General features: G+C 41.3%; 1 protein-coding gene across 4 annotated transcripts in view; it reads left to right on the forward strand.

Annotated features, from left to right (window-relative positions):
* Positions 1–18,114, forward strand: part of rnf207b (ring finger protein 207b) — a 65,094-nt gene that overhangs the window by 12,706 nt on the left and 34,274 nt on the right. For 2 of the 4 annotated variants that reach the window (XM_073032080.1, XM_073032079.1), the window contains exons 2-7: positions 3,213–3,403; positions 7,502–7,634; positions 9,784–9,928; positions 12,618–12,699; positions 13,312–13,387; positions 15,063–15,188. In XM_073032080.1, the coding sequence (XP_072888181.1) occupies positions 3,213–3,403; positions 7,502–7,634; positions 9,784–9,928; positions 12,618–12,699; positions 13,312–13,387; positions 15,063–15,188 (753 nt within the window). Of the gene's footprint in view, positions 1–607; positions 691–3,212; positions 3,404–4,201; positions 5,944–7,501; positions 7,635–9,783; positions 9,929–12,617; positions 12,700–13,311; positions 13,388–15,062; positions 15,189–18,114 lie in introns of those variants that run through there. The other 2 variants (XM_073032078.1, XM_073032081.1) reach the window with 2 other exon arrangements.

Consider the following 18,114-nt stretch of genomic DNA (forward strand, 5'->3'; position numbering starts at 1 on the left):
AACATCTCCAGCTACTCTTGTTAAAATCACTTTAATGTCTGGTATTATTGTACAACATAGTCACAGGATCTGCTCTGTGGTGTGAGGTGCAGTGGGGACTGCTGAATACAACTCCTGTCTGTGCTGTTCATACCTGTTTGAGGATTTGTCTGTAGCCTTTTGAGTGAGCTTGCTCTTTTTACAATTCCAGTATAGTAGTGACATCATTGGATAACATGATTCACAAGTATCTCTATAGAAACTTAGAAAAATTACAACCTAAATCAGATATTTACTTCATTTGCATTCATACTGCAGATTTTAAAAGAATATTTCAGAGTTATTGCATGTTGAGTGTAAATATTGGTATCTGGATTAGTGTACTTTACAATATTAGTAATTAATAAAATAATTTCTAATCTGAGTGACATCTTTGAATGGGTTAAAACAAAATGAAAAGAACCAAAGTGGGAGGCAGTTACAAAATTCTCTGAATGCTTCAAAACAAATTGATTTTAACATCCTACTCTTATAACATGGAAATCTTACTAAATTTAATTTATACTTTTTCAAATGGCATTTACAAAATAGCTTGTCAACTTTTTCAATTAGAAATTTCTATGGATGCATTGATAATGGAAAATGGCAATGCAATGTGGTTATGATGAAGTGACACCTGCTTTCAATACAGGAGCCACAGTGCCTCAGCTGGTAGGTATGATGACAACATTAGCGATGTGTGCTGGTGTTGAGTATGGAGAGGCTTCAGGGGACTCAGACAGGTAAAGTGAAGGGGTAAGGATATGGCAGATGGAATATAATATATAAAAAAAGTAATCCTCTAAGTTTGAAGAACAAAAGCATGGTAGAGCATTTTAAAAGGGCAAAATATTGAAAGGTGTTAGTATTCAGAGGGATGGGTTTCCTGGTACTGTATATGAGTCACTGAAATCAAGTATGTACTGTAGGTTTGGCAAGCAATTAAACAGGGAAAATGTGACAGAAAAACTGCTGGAGGAACTTAGAGGGTCAAACAACACTTGTTGAGGCAAAGGGATGGTCGAAGTTTCAGGTCGAGACCTTGTTTCAGGACTGAGAATGCATACTAAGAATAGGCAATACGGTATATAGAAGTCAGAGGGAATGGGTGAGACTGAGGCTGGTGGGTGATAGATGAGAACAAATGAGGGAGGGGAAGATAGTCAGATGGAGCCAAGTGGGAGCGAGGGAGGGAGGAGATGGAGACAGAGGTTGGCAGTGATAGATGGGAAGGTGAGAAAGAAAGAAAAATTGTGCCAGGTGTGCGGGGAGGAGGAAGTAAGGGGAAGAGACAGAGGTTGGTAGGTAAGAAATGGAACCAGATTAGGGGTGGGGGTGATGGACAGATAGAACTGACAGGGGAGGGGATAGGAAAGGGGAACCAAAGGAGAAGTAAGTAGGTGATGGACAGCTGGAACAGTAAGCAAAATTCACCTCGGACTCCTGTCCCACCACTTCCCTTCTCCTTATATTGGCCATCTCTCCTCTCTGTTATCAGTCCTGATGTAGGGTTTCAACCTAAATTATCAACAGTTCCTCTCCTCCCATGGATGCTGCTCAACCCACTAAATTCCTCCAACAGATTGCCTGCTGATCCATATTCTGGCACCTGCAGTCTCTTATGTTTGCAAAATGGTATGCTAGTCTTTATTGGAAGAGGAATTAAATTAAGTGGTAGGGACATCTTTCTTCAATTATACAGAACAATGCTGACTGCACATCTGGCCTATTTAAGCTAAGGAAGGATATATTTGCAACAAAGGGAGTACAGCAAAGGGTCATCAGCTTGATTCCTGGGTTTGCTGCTTTTTATGAGGAGAGGTTAATCAGATTAGGTGTGTACTCATTGTTCAGAAGAATGAGAGGGAGTTTAATTGAAACATAAAAAATTCTAATGCAGCATGACAAGGTAGATGTGGGTGTAGCCCTTGGCTGTTTATCTAGATCTAGAATTGGAGGAGAGTAGCAAAGGTTTATCAGATTGTTTTTAAGGATGGCAGGTTTATCATTTGAGGGGAGACAGAGCAGACTGGTTTATACTCTGTTAAGTTTAGATCTCATTGAACCATACAATATTCTTAACGGTCTTGATCTGATGGATGCATACGTGATCTTTCCCCAGCTGGGGTATCTAAAACTACTATCAAAATAAGTGGTTGGTATTTTAGAACATAGGTAATGAGAAATTTCCACATCCAGAGGGTGTTTTCTTTACCCAAGAAGCTAGTGGAACCCCAGTAGGTGAGTATATTCAAGACAAACTGATAGATTTTTCGATATTAGGAGGATCGGCAATAACGCAGGATAGTGGTGCTGAGGTAAGAGATCAGCTGCGTTGTTATAGAAGTTTTGTTTCTGCATACTTTTTCTGCCAAATGGTCTTCTCTTGCCTCTGCTTCTCATGCTTTAATTTTCTTTTGTTTCTTGTAAATGAAACTACTCTGTTTTCCCACAACTACACCATTTGGTAGCAAGTTACAGATTTTCTCTGAGTAAAGTTTCCCCTGTAATTTTGATTGGATTATTAATATCTTATGTTTATTGCCATACTTTGGACCATCCCACAGTTGGAAATGTTTCCTCTACATCTACCCTATCAAATCCTTTCATTATTTTCATAATTACCTAGTCAGCCTTCAGCTTATCTTTTATAGTGAAACACCCCAGTCTGTTTAGATTTTCTCGGTGGTTAGAACCTCCTATTGTGGGTTCTTTCTCATAACTTTATCTTGCATCTTCTCCAGTGCCTTAATATCCTTTTCCTAATTACAGAATCACATAATTGTTATGACACAAAATGAAGCCACGTGATCAAATGAGTCCATTCCAGGTTTACATGTGAGCAATCCAGCCAGTTCTACCCTCCTTGCCCTCTCCCCACAGCTCTGCTAAGTCTTTCCATTCAGATACTTAACAAGCTCCCCTATGAACACCTTTGAATCTGCCACCACTTTGCACTGTAAAACAATTTACCCTTGCGTTAATTTTGGTTCTATGGCCCCTCTGCCAATAGGAACAGTTTTTCTCTAAATGCTCTGTCAAGACCTTTCAGGATTTTATTAATCTTAACCTTCTCCAGTTGAAGGAAAAGAAATCAGTTTTTTCATGTCTATCTAAAATCCTTCATCCATGACTATTTCTACTTGTTACACATCAAAAGAACAGCTGGTTCCTAAAGTTTCTTTTTTTTTCAGATGTCTGGTGGAATATTCTCCCCTTTGGATAATCTGTATGATTTGGACAACGCAAATTGCCACCCCCTGGTCTGTTATCTCTGCTATGAACAGTATGAACATCCCTGCCTGCTGGACTGCTACCATACCTTCTGTGCAACCTGTCTGCGGGGCAGGGCGACAGAAGGACGCCTCTCGTGCCCTCTCTGTGGGTAAGAACCTTGAGCGAGATATAAAGAAAGACAGCCAATCCCATTTAAAATATAATGTGTTTGGCTTGTATATATTTAACTTACAGTTGGGGTAGAGAATTAGAGAAATTCGTACCACATGTTTGCAGGTACAAGTTTGACTGGGGAATTTACCTTTCAGGTAATTAAATAAATCTGAAATTTAAAAATATACACTAGCTTCTTGAAACTACTAGATTGTCTTAAAAAAAAAACCCTCCTGATTTATTACTGCCCTTCATGGAAGGAAATCAGCCAGCCTACCTTATATGTAGCTCTAGAGCAGGGGTTCCTAACCTGGGGTCCACGGACCTCTTGGTTAATGGTGGGGGTCAGGTATGAGAAAGGTTGGAAACCCCTGCTGTGGACTACCAATATAATTGACTGTTAACTTCCTCTTCGATTTAGGGGCAGTGAGGGAAGAAGTACCAATATTTCTAATGATGTCCACATCCTGTGAAGGAATTAATGAAAAAAGAAGTGTGTGGCATTAATTTAGAAAAAAAACAGAACTTTATAGACCTTGTGAATGAAGCTAAATACTTAATTGATACTTATGAAATTGGCTATAAAATTGCTCAGCAAGAAATGAGAAACTGGGAGGAGATAAGTGGAAAAGGTAAATGGCTGAAGAAGAAGGAATCTGATAGTGGACCGTGGGAGAAAGGGAAGGATGAGGGGCACTGGGAGGAGGTGATAGAGAGGGAAGGAGAAGAGAAGAGGTAAGGGGGGGCCAGAGTGGGGAATTGAAGAAGAGGGAAGAGGGAGGGGAAAAATTACCGGATGTTGGAGAAATCAATGTTCATGCCATCAATTTGGAGGATACCCAGACAGAATATGAGGTGTTGCTCCTCCAAACTGAGAGTAGCCTCATTGTGACAGTAGAGGAGGTCATGGACCGACATGTCGGAATGGGAATGTGGACTAGAATTTAAGTGGCTGGCAATCTGGAAATCCTGTTTGTTGCGGATAAATCCTGTTGATTTACAAACAGGCTGCACTCTCTGCTCCTCATTGTGATCATGTGACCTTTGCTCCCACTTGAAAAAGCACCTCATTCTCAACCGAAGGTCCTCAGATAATGCGGTGCCAAGCCAGGGAAGATTCTTCTTAACTCACTGTCTGGGATGTTATCAGCTTGATTGATGGAGTTGGGGGAGTAAGTGATGTTAGTGAAGAGATAAGTGATTAAGGGGAATGAGAGGGGCCATAAGGGGTTCGTGGAGAGAAGTAATGGTTCCTCATCCTAACTTAGTGTGACCCTGGCTGGCAGGACCAGACATGGAGAGAGTTTCAGAGCTTCCTCTGTTTCCATGACCTACCTGCCAGCAGTGATAAGCCATCTAACACCAAGTGTAACCAAGCTTACTGTTTATGGATCCTGTGTGGAATCAGGTCAAATTCATGTTTCGCACTTCAGTGTGTCTCTATTGTGCAGCATTTTCAGAGAGGTGAGGAACAGGAAGGGACGACTATCAAACAGTCAGTGACCCTGGAGAGACCGGGACATAAAACTTGATCCTCACTTTTGGTCCAGATGACATGAAAGTTCTCAAGTGGACAGTTATCTCATGCTAATGAGCTGTGGTCACCCAGTCAATTCTCTGTAACTAGGAGGAAGCATCATTCACACCGTTCCCATTGTGGAACAGCTGCACAATAAAAGCCAGGCTACTTTTAGAGAGATCGCAATGCAAGGCATATCAGGCTCACAAAGCCAAGATAGCACAGGCATGCAATCCCCATGACAATAAATAAGAGGCTCTCTAATCTAATAGTGGCCTTAAATCCAGCGCTGACCAATTAAAACGCACCTCGACAGATTCATCCACCACCAAATACTCCCTCCCTGTGCCACCCCACCTCCCAAAACAAAAAACAAAAACAAACTTCTGTTGTTGAGGAGTCCTGGTGTGTACCTTTTAGTTTGTAACCCCGGGTGACATTTACAAGGTGATCTGATCCTCTTGTCAATTTTTAATTTTAGATTTGACTTTGCAAAAATCTATTCGCAGTGGGATTTTAAAAAAAAATCATGTTTGGATCGGGCTGGGTCATGTTTGTTTCAGGACTTGAAAGTTTTCTTTCTGTATTTCCAAAGTAATGCTGAATTATTGTTTCTGGATGAGAATTACGGTTAGATTGTGGGCATCACCATGACGATTCGAGGGGCCAGGAGCTGGGCCAGCAATATAGGCATAGTACAGGGCAGCTGGAACCCTTTGTCATGAAATGCAATCCCTCACAGGTGACTGACTGACTGTGTCTTTTTTAGTCGCTGTACTGCCTCCCTTGCCAACCTGATGATCATTTTGTCCCTGCAAGCTTCTCCAGCAACCACTGATCAACCCTCGATAGTCCACACTGACGGATATTCGGGACATTCCATTGGTGGGAAAAGTACGGAAGGGCGGTCAGTGTGAGGTGGGGGAGGGTAGGGAGGAGGGCCGCGAGTGCTGTAACCTGGATGATTCAGAAAATCGAGGATCAGAGATGAGGCTGGATGAAGCTGATGACCACAGGTGAGAACTCCCGTTTCTTTCTGCGTCTTTTGTCTTGATTGGTGAGTTATTTGAGCTATGAGGTGGTGTTTTGCAGATCCAGTGTGAGGAGCTGAGCTGAGTTGGGGCTGTTCTTATTATATGAAAGCAAACACATGGCAATGTTTTGTCTATCTTGAGCTAGTGTAGCATTACTGGATCACTCAGTTTGGAACAGTGCTGTCTCGCCTCTGAAAGTATTCTGGTTCTCCCCCAGAGACTTGAGCGTGTAATCTGACACTTCATCAGAGTATGAAGACAGTAACATTGTCAAAAATGAAATCTTTTGTGGATGGATAATTGAGCCAAATGCCCTCTCAGATGAATGGCAAAAATATACCAGGGGATCCAAGTATATAAGGAGCATTCTCCCTGAAGCCTGGTCAATATTTGTCAACTATCATCACTAAAAACAGACTATCAGGTTGTTAACACATTGCTGCTTGTGTAAAGTTGCCATTTACAGATTTGTGGTCACATTTCCTACATTACAACAGTGATTAAATCTCAAAGGTACTTCACTGGCAGTAAAGCACTTGGGACTTCCTGAAATGCATTTTTTTTTACTTTCCGTTATAAAAATAGAAAAAAACTGGAGACATTTAGCAGGCGAGGTTGAATCTGTTAAATGAGAAGCAATTATTGGTTCGTTGATGACTTTTCATCAGAACTGGCCATTAGAAAACAAACATGCGGAGAAGGGAGAAAGGTGGAAATAAATAAAGGGGTGAAACTAAGGAAGTGTGATGCCAGTGACTGCATTTCCTTTCTCTCTCTTCTCCAGTTCAGATACTGCCTAACCAGCTGAGTATTTTCAGCATTTTCTGTTTTTATTTCAGATTTCCAGCATCTGCAGGTTTTGATTTTTTGTGATACAAATGGAGGTTGTCTGGGCTGAGAGAAAAAGCAATGAAATTTTGTTACTCGTTGAAGAGCTGTTGGAAGGAGATGAAATCAATGAAGAAACAGGAGATAGAGTCCACAGTCTGGGGTGAAGATTCCTGATCAAAGAAAGGGGCACGGAGGTGAACTTAGTGGAAGAAGTGATTCCCAGCCTCAGAATTCATTGATATAGGAGTGAGGGGAAATAAAACTAGGACCTCTGGTGAGGACAGATGATTTAGGGAAGATGTGAACAGAAAGTGGCGACACATCAAGAGATAAAGCTGGATGTAGAGATGGGGTCAGAGGAAAATGAAAGGGGATAAATTCTAGAGAAATATTAAAATTCAACAGTTCTTGATCTTTGGTGCCGAATAGATTTCCTACCATCTTGCTTTTTTTGGTAGCATTTTTCTATGTTAAAAATGTATAAATGTAGATTGGTATTATTACGAGCATGTGTCCTGAAATTAAAGGTATTTTTCGCCTTTTCAAATTCCAGTGATATTTGTCTACTTAGCTCAAGTAGTTCCGTGAACTTTCCAACCTTGTATTCTACTATGTTACATACAACTGCTTTTCCCAGCTTCTATCCTGCAGCTGGTTTTAGATATTCCACAGGAATATTCAATGGAGAGTGGCTCTGTTTCTATTTCAGACGCATGTCAATTGTGAAGGGCACCAGTGGGCTCCCAAAGGTAGATCGATTGTTGAAATTCCTGGTCGACAGCTCAGCCGACTGTGAGGAGATTGTGCAGTGTGCAAACTGTGACCTGGAGTGCAAGAAGCAGGTGAGGAGTCACGTAGGGGGTTTAAAAAGTGAAAATCGCATGAAATTCTGAAGATTCTCCTCTCCCAATGCTGTGGGGCCATTTCCACAAGGACCAGTCATGTGTCCACATCGACGTTCATGAGTCTGGATATTGAATCATTGCTCTTTGATTGAGGGCTGAGTCATTACAGAATTCAGATTCAGTCCGAAACCACAGAGCTTCCAGCCAGTTTTGAAAAATATCACAGCAGAAGAGCTGAGACATCTCAAATGTCCTCTTTCTTCAAGGATCGTGGTTTCCCTCCTGCCGTCATCAATGATGCCTTCACCTGCATCTCCTCTTTTTCCTGCACTTCGGCCCTCACCCCATCCTCCCGTCACCACAACAGGGACAGAGTTCCCCTTGTCCTCACCTACCACCCCACCAGCCTCCGGATCCAGCACATTATCCTCCGCAACTTCAGCCACCTTCAACAGGACCCCACCACTAAGCACATCTTTCCCTCTCTACCTCTCTCCGCTTTCTGCAGGGATCATTTCCTCCGCAACTCCCTGGTCCACACATCCCTCCCCACAGATCTCCCACCTGGCACTTTTCCCTGCAAGCATAAGTGCTACACCTGTCCCTACACCTCCTCTCTTACCACCGTTCAGGGCCCCAAACAGTCCTTCCAGGTGAGGCAACACTTCACTTGTGAGTCTGTTGGGGTCATCTATTACATCCGGTGCTCCTGGTGCAGCCTCCCCTACGTCAGTGAGACCCGACACAGATTGTGGGACCGCTTCGTCGAGCACCTCCGCTCCGTCCGCCACAACAGACAGGATCTCCCGGTTGCCACCCACTTCAACTCTGCTTCACATTCCCATTTGAATATATCAATACATGGCCTCCTTTACTGCCATGACGAGGCCAAACTCAGGTTGGAGGAGCAACACCTCATATACCGTCTGGGTAGTCTCCAGCCCCTTGGCATGAACATTGAATTCTCCAACTTCCGGTAATTCCCTCCCCCTCCCTTCCCCCATCCCACTTTCACTCTGCCTCCTCCTCCAGCTGCCTATCACCTCCCTCATGGTTCCGCCTCCTTCTACTACCCATTGTGCTTTCCCCTTACATTCTTTCTTCATCTTTTCTGCCTATCCCCTCCCCCACCCCTTGATCTTTCCCCTTACTGGTTTTTCACCTGGCACCTACCAGCCTTCTCCTTCCCACCCTCTCCCCACCTTCTTTATAGGGCCCCTGCCCCCTCCCTCTTCAGTCCTGATGAAGGGTCTCAGCCCGAAATGTTGACTGCTCATTTCCACGGATGCTGCCCAACCTGCTGAGTTCCTCCAGCGTGTTGTGCATGTTGCTTTGACCCCAGCATCTGCAGAGTATTTTGTGTGAGCTGAGACAATTGCTGCCCTCTTCATTTTATGTTACTTGGCACAGTCTGTGTTTCCCATGATGAATCCCTGCATGATCTGTATGTGTGCTATGCTGAATTAGCCTCTCATGGCCTGGCTTTGAGAGAGAAAATTACAACTGTGACATAGTTCACTTGACCAAGTGAGGAATTGTCCCTAAGCTCAGAGAATTACATTGATTCTCATTCCATTATCATGTCAATTTTTAAATTCTCATCCTTCTAATCAAATCTCTCCCTGGTCTGGTTGTTCCCCATCTCTACAACTTCATACATATAAGTTCCTCCAAATCTAGCATCCTGGTGGTCAGCATGAACTTGTTGGGCTGAAGGGCCTGTAGCCAAGCTGTATTGTAATACCCCATTTCCATCACAGCACCGCTGCCACTTCAGTGTAGCTGCCCAGAATCCTACCTCCTTCATATCCAAATTCTTCAACAGAAAAGGTTTTTTGTCTATCTCACTAGCCCATTCTGCTTTGTCTTTGACCAATCTTTCTTTATCATATATGTCAATTTTATTTGATGGTGAAGTGCCTGTCCCTGGATGTTTTACTTCATACTGAAACTTTGACTCATACTGAAAGCAGGTTTGGGTGCTATTATGAAGCATCCCTGTAGACATCTATTATCTTAGCAGTCTGTGTATCAGAGGCCATATACAAGCATCTATACCAGTGTTAGGGGGAAAATACTTTTAAAAGTATAACTATAAGTTCTCAGTCTTGTGCAGTGTCTAATGTTGGCGCTTTCTCCTATTCAGGACGCAGATTCCATGTTTTACTGCAACACCTGTAACCAACCGCTCTGCAGCTCCTGCCGAGAGGATACCCACAGAGCAAAAATGTTTGCCCGGCATGAAATTGTCACTCTCGCCAAACGTACCAAGGAGCTGCACAAAAAGTGCCGTAAGAATCTCCAGTCTTTACTTGGAAAGCTGCAAACTCTGAAAATCTTTGTGGTGATATATGTTTGTGCTTTTGGAAGGTTCATCCTCATGATACGGAATAGTAAGCCTGAGCCCGAGTTCACATTCAGTTTGAGACTTTGAATTCAGTTTTGAAAAAAAAAAACACGGGAAAAGAATTGGATTGCAAAAATAAGCTCTGGCTCAGACTATCCCTTCAGAATGGTTCTTGCCCATTCTGTAACTCAGTACTCCATCAGCATGGTGGTCTCTTAACCATCCTTTGAATTGGTAATGCAAGGAACTGTGACCATATTATGAGAATATCTTTTTAAAAAACAAATCAGCATATAAATCAGTTTTAAAAGTGTTATTAAGCCAGTACGCCTCTGAGCTTCACAGATTAGGGTGGCTTGTCGTTCAGTCCCTGATTTGTGACAAGTGTCTAACCAGAGCCAGTGACAAATACAGAGTTTATCATTTGTAGAGCCAGCCAGAAAATTACCAGCTGGAAAATGTGCATCAAACCACAACACAATTGGACTTGACCCCAATGTACCCCAGGACCAGAAACTGGCATAAAACTGCAAACTGCATTGATTAATCACGGCCTTTAAGAAATTAGGACAATCAGAATCCTTAGGTAAATACACAGGTAAAACATATGTTTATATAGCACTCCTACAGCATAATTATCTTCACAACCTATCTCCAATGAGGGTGGACAGGGCAACAGATTAACAGTTTATCTGAAATATATATCCTCCAGCAATTTAAGAATCAGTACTTCACTGGGGTTGATTTCAGACATCCTGAAGTTCAAAACTTTCCTTCTCACTGTCATAACACATGGCCAGGTTTATACCAGCTGCAGTTATTTGTTTATGTCCTCTACACTCAGTGGCCGCTTGATAGGGAACCTCCTGAACCCAATAAAGTTGAGTCACTCCTGAACCCTGAGTGTTTGTTAGCGGTCTTCTGCTGCTGTAGCCCATCCACTTCAAGGTTCGACATGTTGTGTGTTAAGAGATGCTCTTCTTCACACCACTGTTGTAACGTGTGGTTATTTGAGTTTCTGTTGCCTTCCTGTCAGCTTGAACCAGTCCAGCTATTCACCCTGACCTCTTATTAATAAGGTGTTTTCGCCCACAGTAATGCTGCTCACTGGATTTTTTTTTGTTTTTTCACACCATTCTCTGTAAACTCTAGAGACTGTTGTGCATGAAAATCCCAGATCAGCAGTTTCTGAGATACTCAAACCAACCCCTCTGGGACCAACACACTTCCATGGTCAAAGTCACTTTATCACATTTCTTCCCCATTCTCATATTTGGTCTGAACAACAACTGAACTGCTTGACAGTATCTGCATAATTTTATGCATTGAGTTGCTGTCACGTGATTGACTGATTGGATATTTGCAATTACAAGAAGGTGTACAGGTGGACTGAAATGGCCACTGAGTGTACATTTGAGTCTGAAAGTTTATACAAGGTCAAGAGACTTGTGGAGCATCACTGGTAACCATCTTCCTCTTGTGAAAACACCTACCAGCCATAACCCTTTGCTTCCTACCACTTCTAGTTTTGTATTCAATTTGCCACCATCCTTTCGATCTCATGGGGTTTTACTTTTTTAACCAGATCTTGTGGGACCTTGTCAAAAGCCTTGGTAAATTCCATATTGGTTACATAAATCCACTACTCTCACTAATCCTCCTTGTTAGCTCCTCAAATAAAATTGGTCAAAATGGTCACACATAACCTTTTCTTGACAGATTCATTCTGACATCCTTGATTAATTTGTGCTTTTCTAAATTATGCTTTACATTGTCCCTTTGGATTGTATCCAGTAATTTACACACAACTGTGATTAAGCTAATGGCCTATAGTTTATTATTTATTGACCTATTAGTTCATAGTTTATTCCTTCCTCTCTTTTAAAGTGGTACAACATTCAGTAGGACTGCTAACTAGTTGTTACTGTACATTTCATTTGCGCTGGAAGATTCATCTATTTTCGAAGATACTAAATCCCTTATTATTTCATCTCTTAATATCCAATATTTTACTATTTCAATATCTGATAACCCTCTAAGAGTTGGCACAATTCTGATTTTATTTATTTATTGAGATACGATGCAGAATAGGCCCTTCCAGCACTTTGAGCCATGCCACCCAGCAATCTCCTGCTTTAACCCTAGCCTAATCATGGGGCAAATTACAACAACCAATTAACCTACCAATTAACTGTAAGAGGAAATCAGACCACCCAGAGGAAACTCACATGGTCATGGGGAGAATATACAAACTACTTACAGGCAGTGGCGGAGAATTGAACCCAGGTCGCTGGTACTGTAAAGCATTGTGCTAACCACTACACTACCGTGCTGCCTGAACAATTCTTTGAATGAGTCTATAAACTTCATGGTTTTTGATCCCCTGCTAAGCTCCCTTTCTGGTTCTGATTAAAACATCCTCATGCTCCATCTTGCTGGCCTGCAAGTTTGCCTCTTCCTTTGTCTATTTAGTTCTTCTGACAGCCAACAAACATTGCCAGACCCTGATAGCTGACTTCAACAGATTCTTTGGGCACTGAGGGAATCAGGAAAAATTAGGGAGAGAGAGAAAAAAATCATTTGAAGTAATGGATCAAGAGGCTTATTTCCAATCCTGTGGTTTTCCTCCACAGCTCTTCATGAAGAACCATACATCATGTTCTCAACAGAAAAGAAATCCATGCTCTGCATCAACTGCTTTCGGGACATGCAAGTGTGAGTCAGACATTCTTGGCCGAGGGCCTACAACATTTTACACAGGATCATACAAAATGTAGACTTCAGAAACAGGGCACGCAGACCATGAGGAATTAACTGGGTGCTAAAGCAGAGTAAGCTACAGGCTCCCTGCCACTGATTTTGTGAAACCCTTGGAAAAGGAAGGCTTCAGGTTCAGCTCCCAATATGACTAGTATCAGGGTAGCACAAGAAAATGCTCATTTCACTCAGCACCTCTGGTCAAAGGAGGGGAACATCAAGCAGATTTCTTCAGCAAAAACCCAACCTGATCAACCATATTTCGCAGCTGGCAAGTGGGATAATAAAATTGTGCCATCATTCCAATAATTGTGCCAGGGACCTTTACGTTTTGGCTGAGAGTAGAATATTGATCCTTTTGATCAATGACAGGACCTGGGGAGTCAAAAGCAAACCCAACATGTATTGAAAATTTGAAATGGGAAGAAATAGGTACCACCATTGGAGAGAGAAACTGAATTAATGCACGAGATCAGCGAGAGAGGCATGTATTTATGTTTTACAGTGAAGTTACATTAAGGGTGTCTGCTGAGCTGTTTCACTCATATGCCAACTGTTTGCCTCATCTAGTGAGAGCCGAGCCCACTGCATCGACATTGAGACTGCCTACATGCAAGGTTGTGAGAAACTGGACCTAGCTGTGATGGTATGATGCACACTGGAAATTCCATTACAGGGGTATAATAAAAATTAGCTTTACTTGTCACATGCACATCAAAACATACAGTGAAATGTGCCGCTCGTGTCGGGGATGTGCTGGGGGCAGGTCACATGTGTGCCAACGTTAGTGTGTCCACAATTTACTAACCCTAAGTTGTGCAACTTTCAAATGGAGACTTGGAGGAAGCCCACACAGTTGTGAGGAGAACTTAAAAAACTCCTTACAGACAGTAGAGGGAATTGAACCCTGATCTTACAGCTCTCTCACTATAAAGTGCCACAGTAACCAGTAAGCTCCCCTGCCACCCCAATAGAAAATATAACTCAGATCCATAATCCTCCAAGAATGTTCTGGAGTCCGTAGGAATTAAAGATTAATACAATTCTGTGAGAGAAATCCTGAAGAAAAACCATGTTCCATTAAATGAAATAGTCATTCTTTAAAAAATTTGCTCTGAAAATGTTTGTCTTATCAATTGCAACAATATTGGGCATGGGAAATGACACTCCCATGCAGAACCCAGCATTCAAAGAACAAAATGAGCATTCATGTTTTGATTGGTATACCAAAATCAGGGCAACATAATAATGACCATATTGAGCAATCTGTGGCAGGATTTCTCAGGGACGTATGTGGTGACATTTATGTACTCTGATAATAAATTTTATTTTGACTTTGTAAGAGTATTCAAAAGTGAGAGACTAGGTTGTGAACAATTAAGAGTTGTTTTATATTTCATCAGAATTGCCAGGATTCTTGACAGCAATGAAATATCAAGAAATAGTCAACAGCAGTATTAATTGCAAGAATAAAACTCACAAACTTAATGTTACATGTAAAAAAATTAAACTAGAAGTATACTTGCGTATTAATAGGTGTAACATTCAATAGCCCAAAAAATTTGCAAGGGTACTGGATTTTCAGAATTATACTGTGTGTGAGAAATTGAAGTGAGAGAAAGAAAATGTTATATCAGTAAATCTTAATTTAATGGGGGTCAGATGTAGTTAGCACGAAAACAGCCCCTTCAGCCGACTGAGTCAGAGCTACAGTAATTAGTTGGAGCCAAACTATTAAGAACGCACACAGATAATGTGCACTTTTACCCTTGGACCAAAATTCCTTTTGCATAATTTTAAGCTGTCCTTTTTTAGATCAACCAAATTCTTGCACTATTTTTGGACCTGGTATCTCACACCCAATATTGAGCATCTGAAGTGCAGTCAGTATTATGATGTGGGAACTGCAAGAGCTAATATACACACGGCAAGCTCCCACACAGAGCATGTGATAACAAGAAGTAGCTTTCAAATAAGATTGGTTGATGGAAGGAACTTCTTAGCTCTTTTTAAACAATGCCAATGAAAAACAACTGATTGAAAATTAGTTGGAACCCTGGTTTAATGCCTCATCTGACAATTCCTACCATCTTTAAGTGTCAGCCAAGATTATGTGCTCTAAATCTGGAGATGGAGTGGAACTAGACTTGTGACCTCCCGATTCAGGGCGAGAGTGTTGACCACTGAGCCATTCAGTGCAATGAAATAACATTTTGACAATATAATGAGGAGCAAGGCCAGATTTTGTGCAACAAGGGTGCTTTTAAAAATGTAATTGGGTAAAGACTTTTCAGGTCATTTTGTCAAGTTCTGTTTACTAGGCAGTAAAAGAGCTTCAGACATCCACACGAGAGGCCATCATCCTTCTGAAAGCCATGATAGATGAGGTGAGACTCAATGCCAATGAAGAGGAGTCAGCCATTAGCTCACTATTCAACAGTATGCAGGTAAGGCACCAATTCAACTAATTAAATCATTGATTGTGGCCTGTTGGAGAGGGTGAGGATCTAGGAATACTTCTTGTACACAGATTGTTCTTTATTTCCCTAAACCAACAGATCAAGTCTGATATCAAATGTTGATTGATAATATTTTATGTGATGTGCTCATCATAGTAAATATGCAAGTTGTCATTGTTTTCTACTCTTTTATGGCTGTCATTCTTCACCAGAACAGTAGAGTATGGTTGTTCTTCTATCTCTAAGGAGTCCTTCTCACTCTGAGCTCAGTCACCACATCCTCCCCAAATTAGAATATCAAGGCGTATACTACTGGGAAACATACTCCTGATCTATTGGTAATTATAATCAATAAACTGGAGCTCAAAGATCTGGAAGTAGGATCCACCTCTCCTACTATTACTTGAAATATAAATGAAATAGGTTTACAATAGAAAGTACTATTTTAAGAAGCTATGTGATGAATGCTTGAGAGGAGAGAAACAAGTATACATTTGTTGTGATATAATTCATAAGGATATTAATCATTGTCATTGTACTTTATTTACTAATTGGCAAAGATAGAACTAAAACAGTTCATTAAGAAAACAGGTAAAGGACCATTATCAAGCACAAAGATTATAAAATGCCTTAGCAATGTAATATGTATTATTGGGGCAGGGTTTCATTTACTCAATCTGAAAAAAAACACAGTATAAAAAAACATACTGAATACAGTATTATGAGTGAGCTATGATATCTTTTCAATTGTGAAGTGCAGTTCCCAATTGTTGTGTTTTTAATATTTCAGTAGTATTTGAGTAATATTGTAAATATATCATTTGATTAAACATTCTTGTTTGTTTAAATAAGTCATTATGGGTTATATGGAAAAATAAGTGAATTGCATACATCATGACACTACCACGTTATATGTACATGCCTCGCTTAAAAGTGAAAACAAAACGTACACAATTTCTCCTGGTTCTGTGTTTTTGCTTTCAATTAGTTGTTATGTTTAGGAGCTGCAACGCATAGCAGTGGCAATGAGTAAGTTTTAAACAAACCTGAGATGACTGCCTACCTGTTGAAGTGCAGCGAGACGTCCCGAGTAAAAAAAAGCGCAGCGAGAGATGGTCGAGCGAAAAAAGCAGCGCAGCACATTTCTTTTCTTCGCAAGAGAAGATGTTTGAGTTTTTAAAAAAAGGCAGAAACTGACAAATTCTTAGGTTCATTAACAGTGAGCACCGAGTGATAATAGTCATTAAAAAAGAGCAGAAATGGCAGATGACATCAGAAAGATTCGTGAGTTTGATTACACAACAGATAACTAGATATTGTCTACTGAGCGAGTAGAGTAGTATCTTAAAGCAAATGAAATAAGAAATGAGAAACAAGTACCAGTTTTGCTGAGTGCATTGGGTTTAAAGGTATACAGTAGGGGTTTCAAACCTGGGTCCACAGTCCCCTTGGTTAATGATAGTGGTCCATGGCATAAAAAAAGTCAGAAACTTATGTTATACAGTATGCTTAGAAATTTGACTGTTCTAACTAAACCAGCTGCAATGAGCTTTGTTGAGATGGCTTGGCTGTTTCAGTCATTCCACAAAATGAGTTTGAACAGAATTTCAAAGATCCTAAGCTGAAGGCTGCAGATATCCAACTAAAAACCTGTACTGGAGAAAATATAATTCCTGTGGGAATGACATTTGTAACTGTGCAATACAAAAGCCAACGAACCACATTGGGCTTGTATGTGGTAAAAACAGGAGGGCCAGCATTGTGGGGTCATGACTGGCTGAGACAACTACAACTTGACTGGAGATCCAGCCACCATTTGTATGCCTCATCCCCTGCAATAGAGTCAACTGAAGGCAAATTAAGAAAGGTACTGGATGGTGCCACAGTTTAAGGATGGCATTGGAAAACTCAAACATGTCAAGAGCAAAATAGTATTAAGTGAATATGCTGCACCCAAGTTTTGCAAAGCCCATCTGGTCCCTTATACTATCCGTGATAAAGTAGCTGGTGAGCTAGATCGCATGGAGGCTGAAAGAATTGTTTCCAAGGTTGAGTGGAGCCCATGGGCAATGCTGGTGGTACCAGTCGCTAAGAAAGATGAGCCTGTCAGGATCTGTAATGATATTAAGGCAACCATCAACCCCGCACTGAAAGTAGAGCCTCTGCCCAGGATGGAGGATATCATTACAAAACTTTCTGGAGGTAACACTTCAGCCAAGTGGACAGCTGAGATCTACCTACAGATGGAGACGGAAAAAGAGTCCAAAGCGTTTCCCATCATAAATGCTTACTAAGGGCTTTATCGCTATTAAAGGCTTCTTTTTGGAGTAGCATCTGTACCTGCAGTCTGGAAGAAAGCTATAGATGAAATGCTGCAAGGCTGTCCGGGCACTCAGTGTTACCTGGATGACCTCGTTGTTACCAGTAAGACTGACAAGGAACATCTCCAAATCTCTAGACAGTGTTAAAAAGATTAGAAGATTATGGGCTCAGAGCACAATGCAACAAACGTGAATGATTTAAACCAAGCATCACTTACTGTGGTCAAACCCTCGATGCACATATATTATACAAGTGTGCTGAGAAGATTCAAGCAGTGGTGGATACCCTAAGGCCAAAAGATGTGTCACAGTTGCAGTCCTTTTCAGGATTTGTCAATTAATATAACAGGTAATAGTTATCTGGCTCCTATCTTGAACTCAATACTCCAGACTGGAAGAAGTGGCAATACAGTGTGAGGTAGCTTTCCAAAAAGTAAAGAAAATAGGGAGGTCAAACTCTGTACTCACACATTATGATCCATGTCGACTAGTGAAGCTTACTATGCCAACATGTCCGGAAGAAAGATGTCTGGAGCTATCAGTCCCAGAGTCCTACAGACACCACTGAGCAGGCCTCAGAGCCCGAGATTGTT

The sequence above is a fragment of the Hemitrygon akajei genome, chromosome 29 (genome assembly GCF_048418815.1).
Source record: "Hemitrygon akajei chromosome 29, sHemAka1.3, whole genome shotgun sequence".
Taxonomy (NCBI): domain Eukaryota; kingdom Metazoa; phylum Chordata; class Chondrichthyes; order Myliobatiformes; family Dasyatidae; genus Hemitrygon; species Hemitrygon akajei.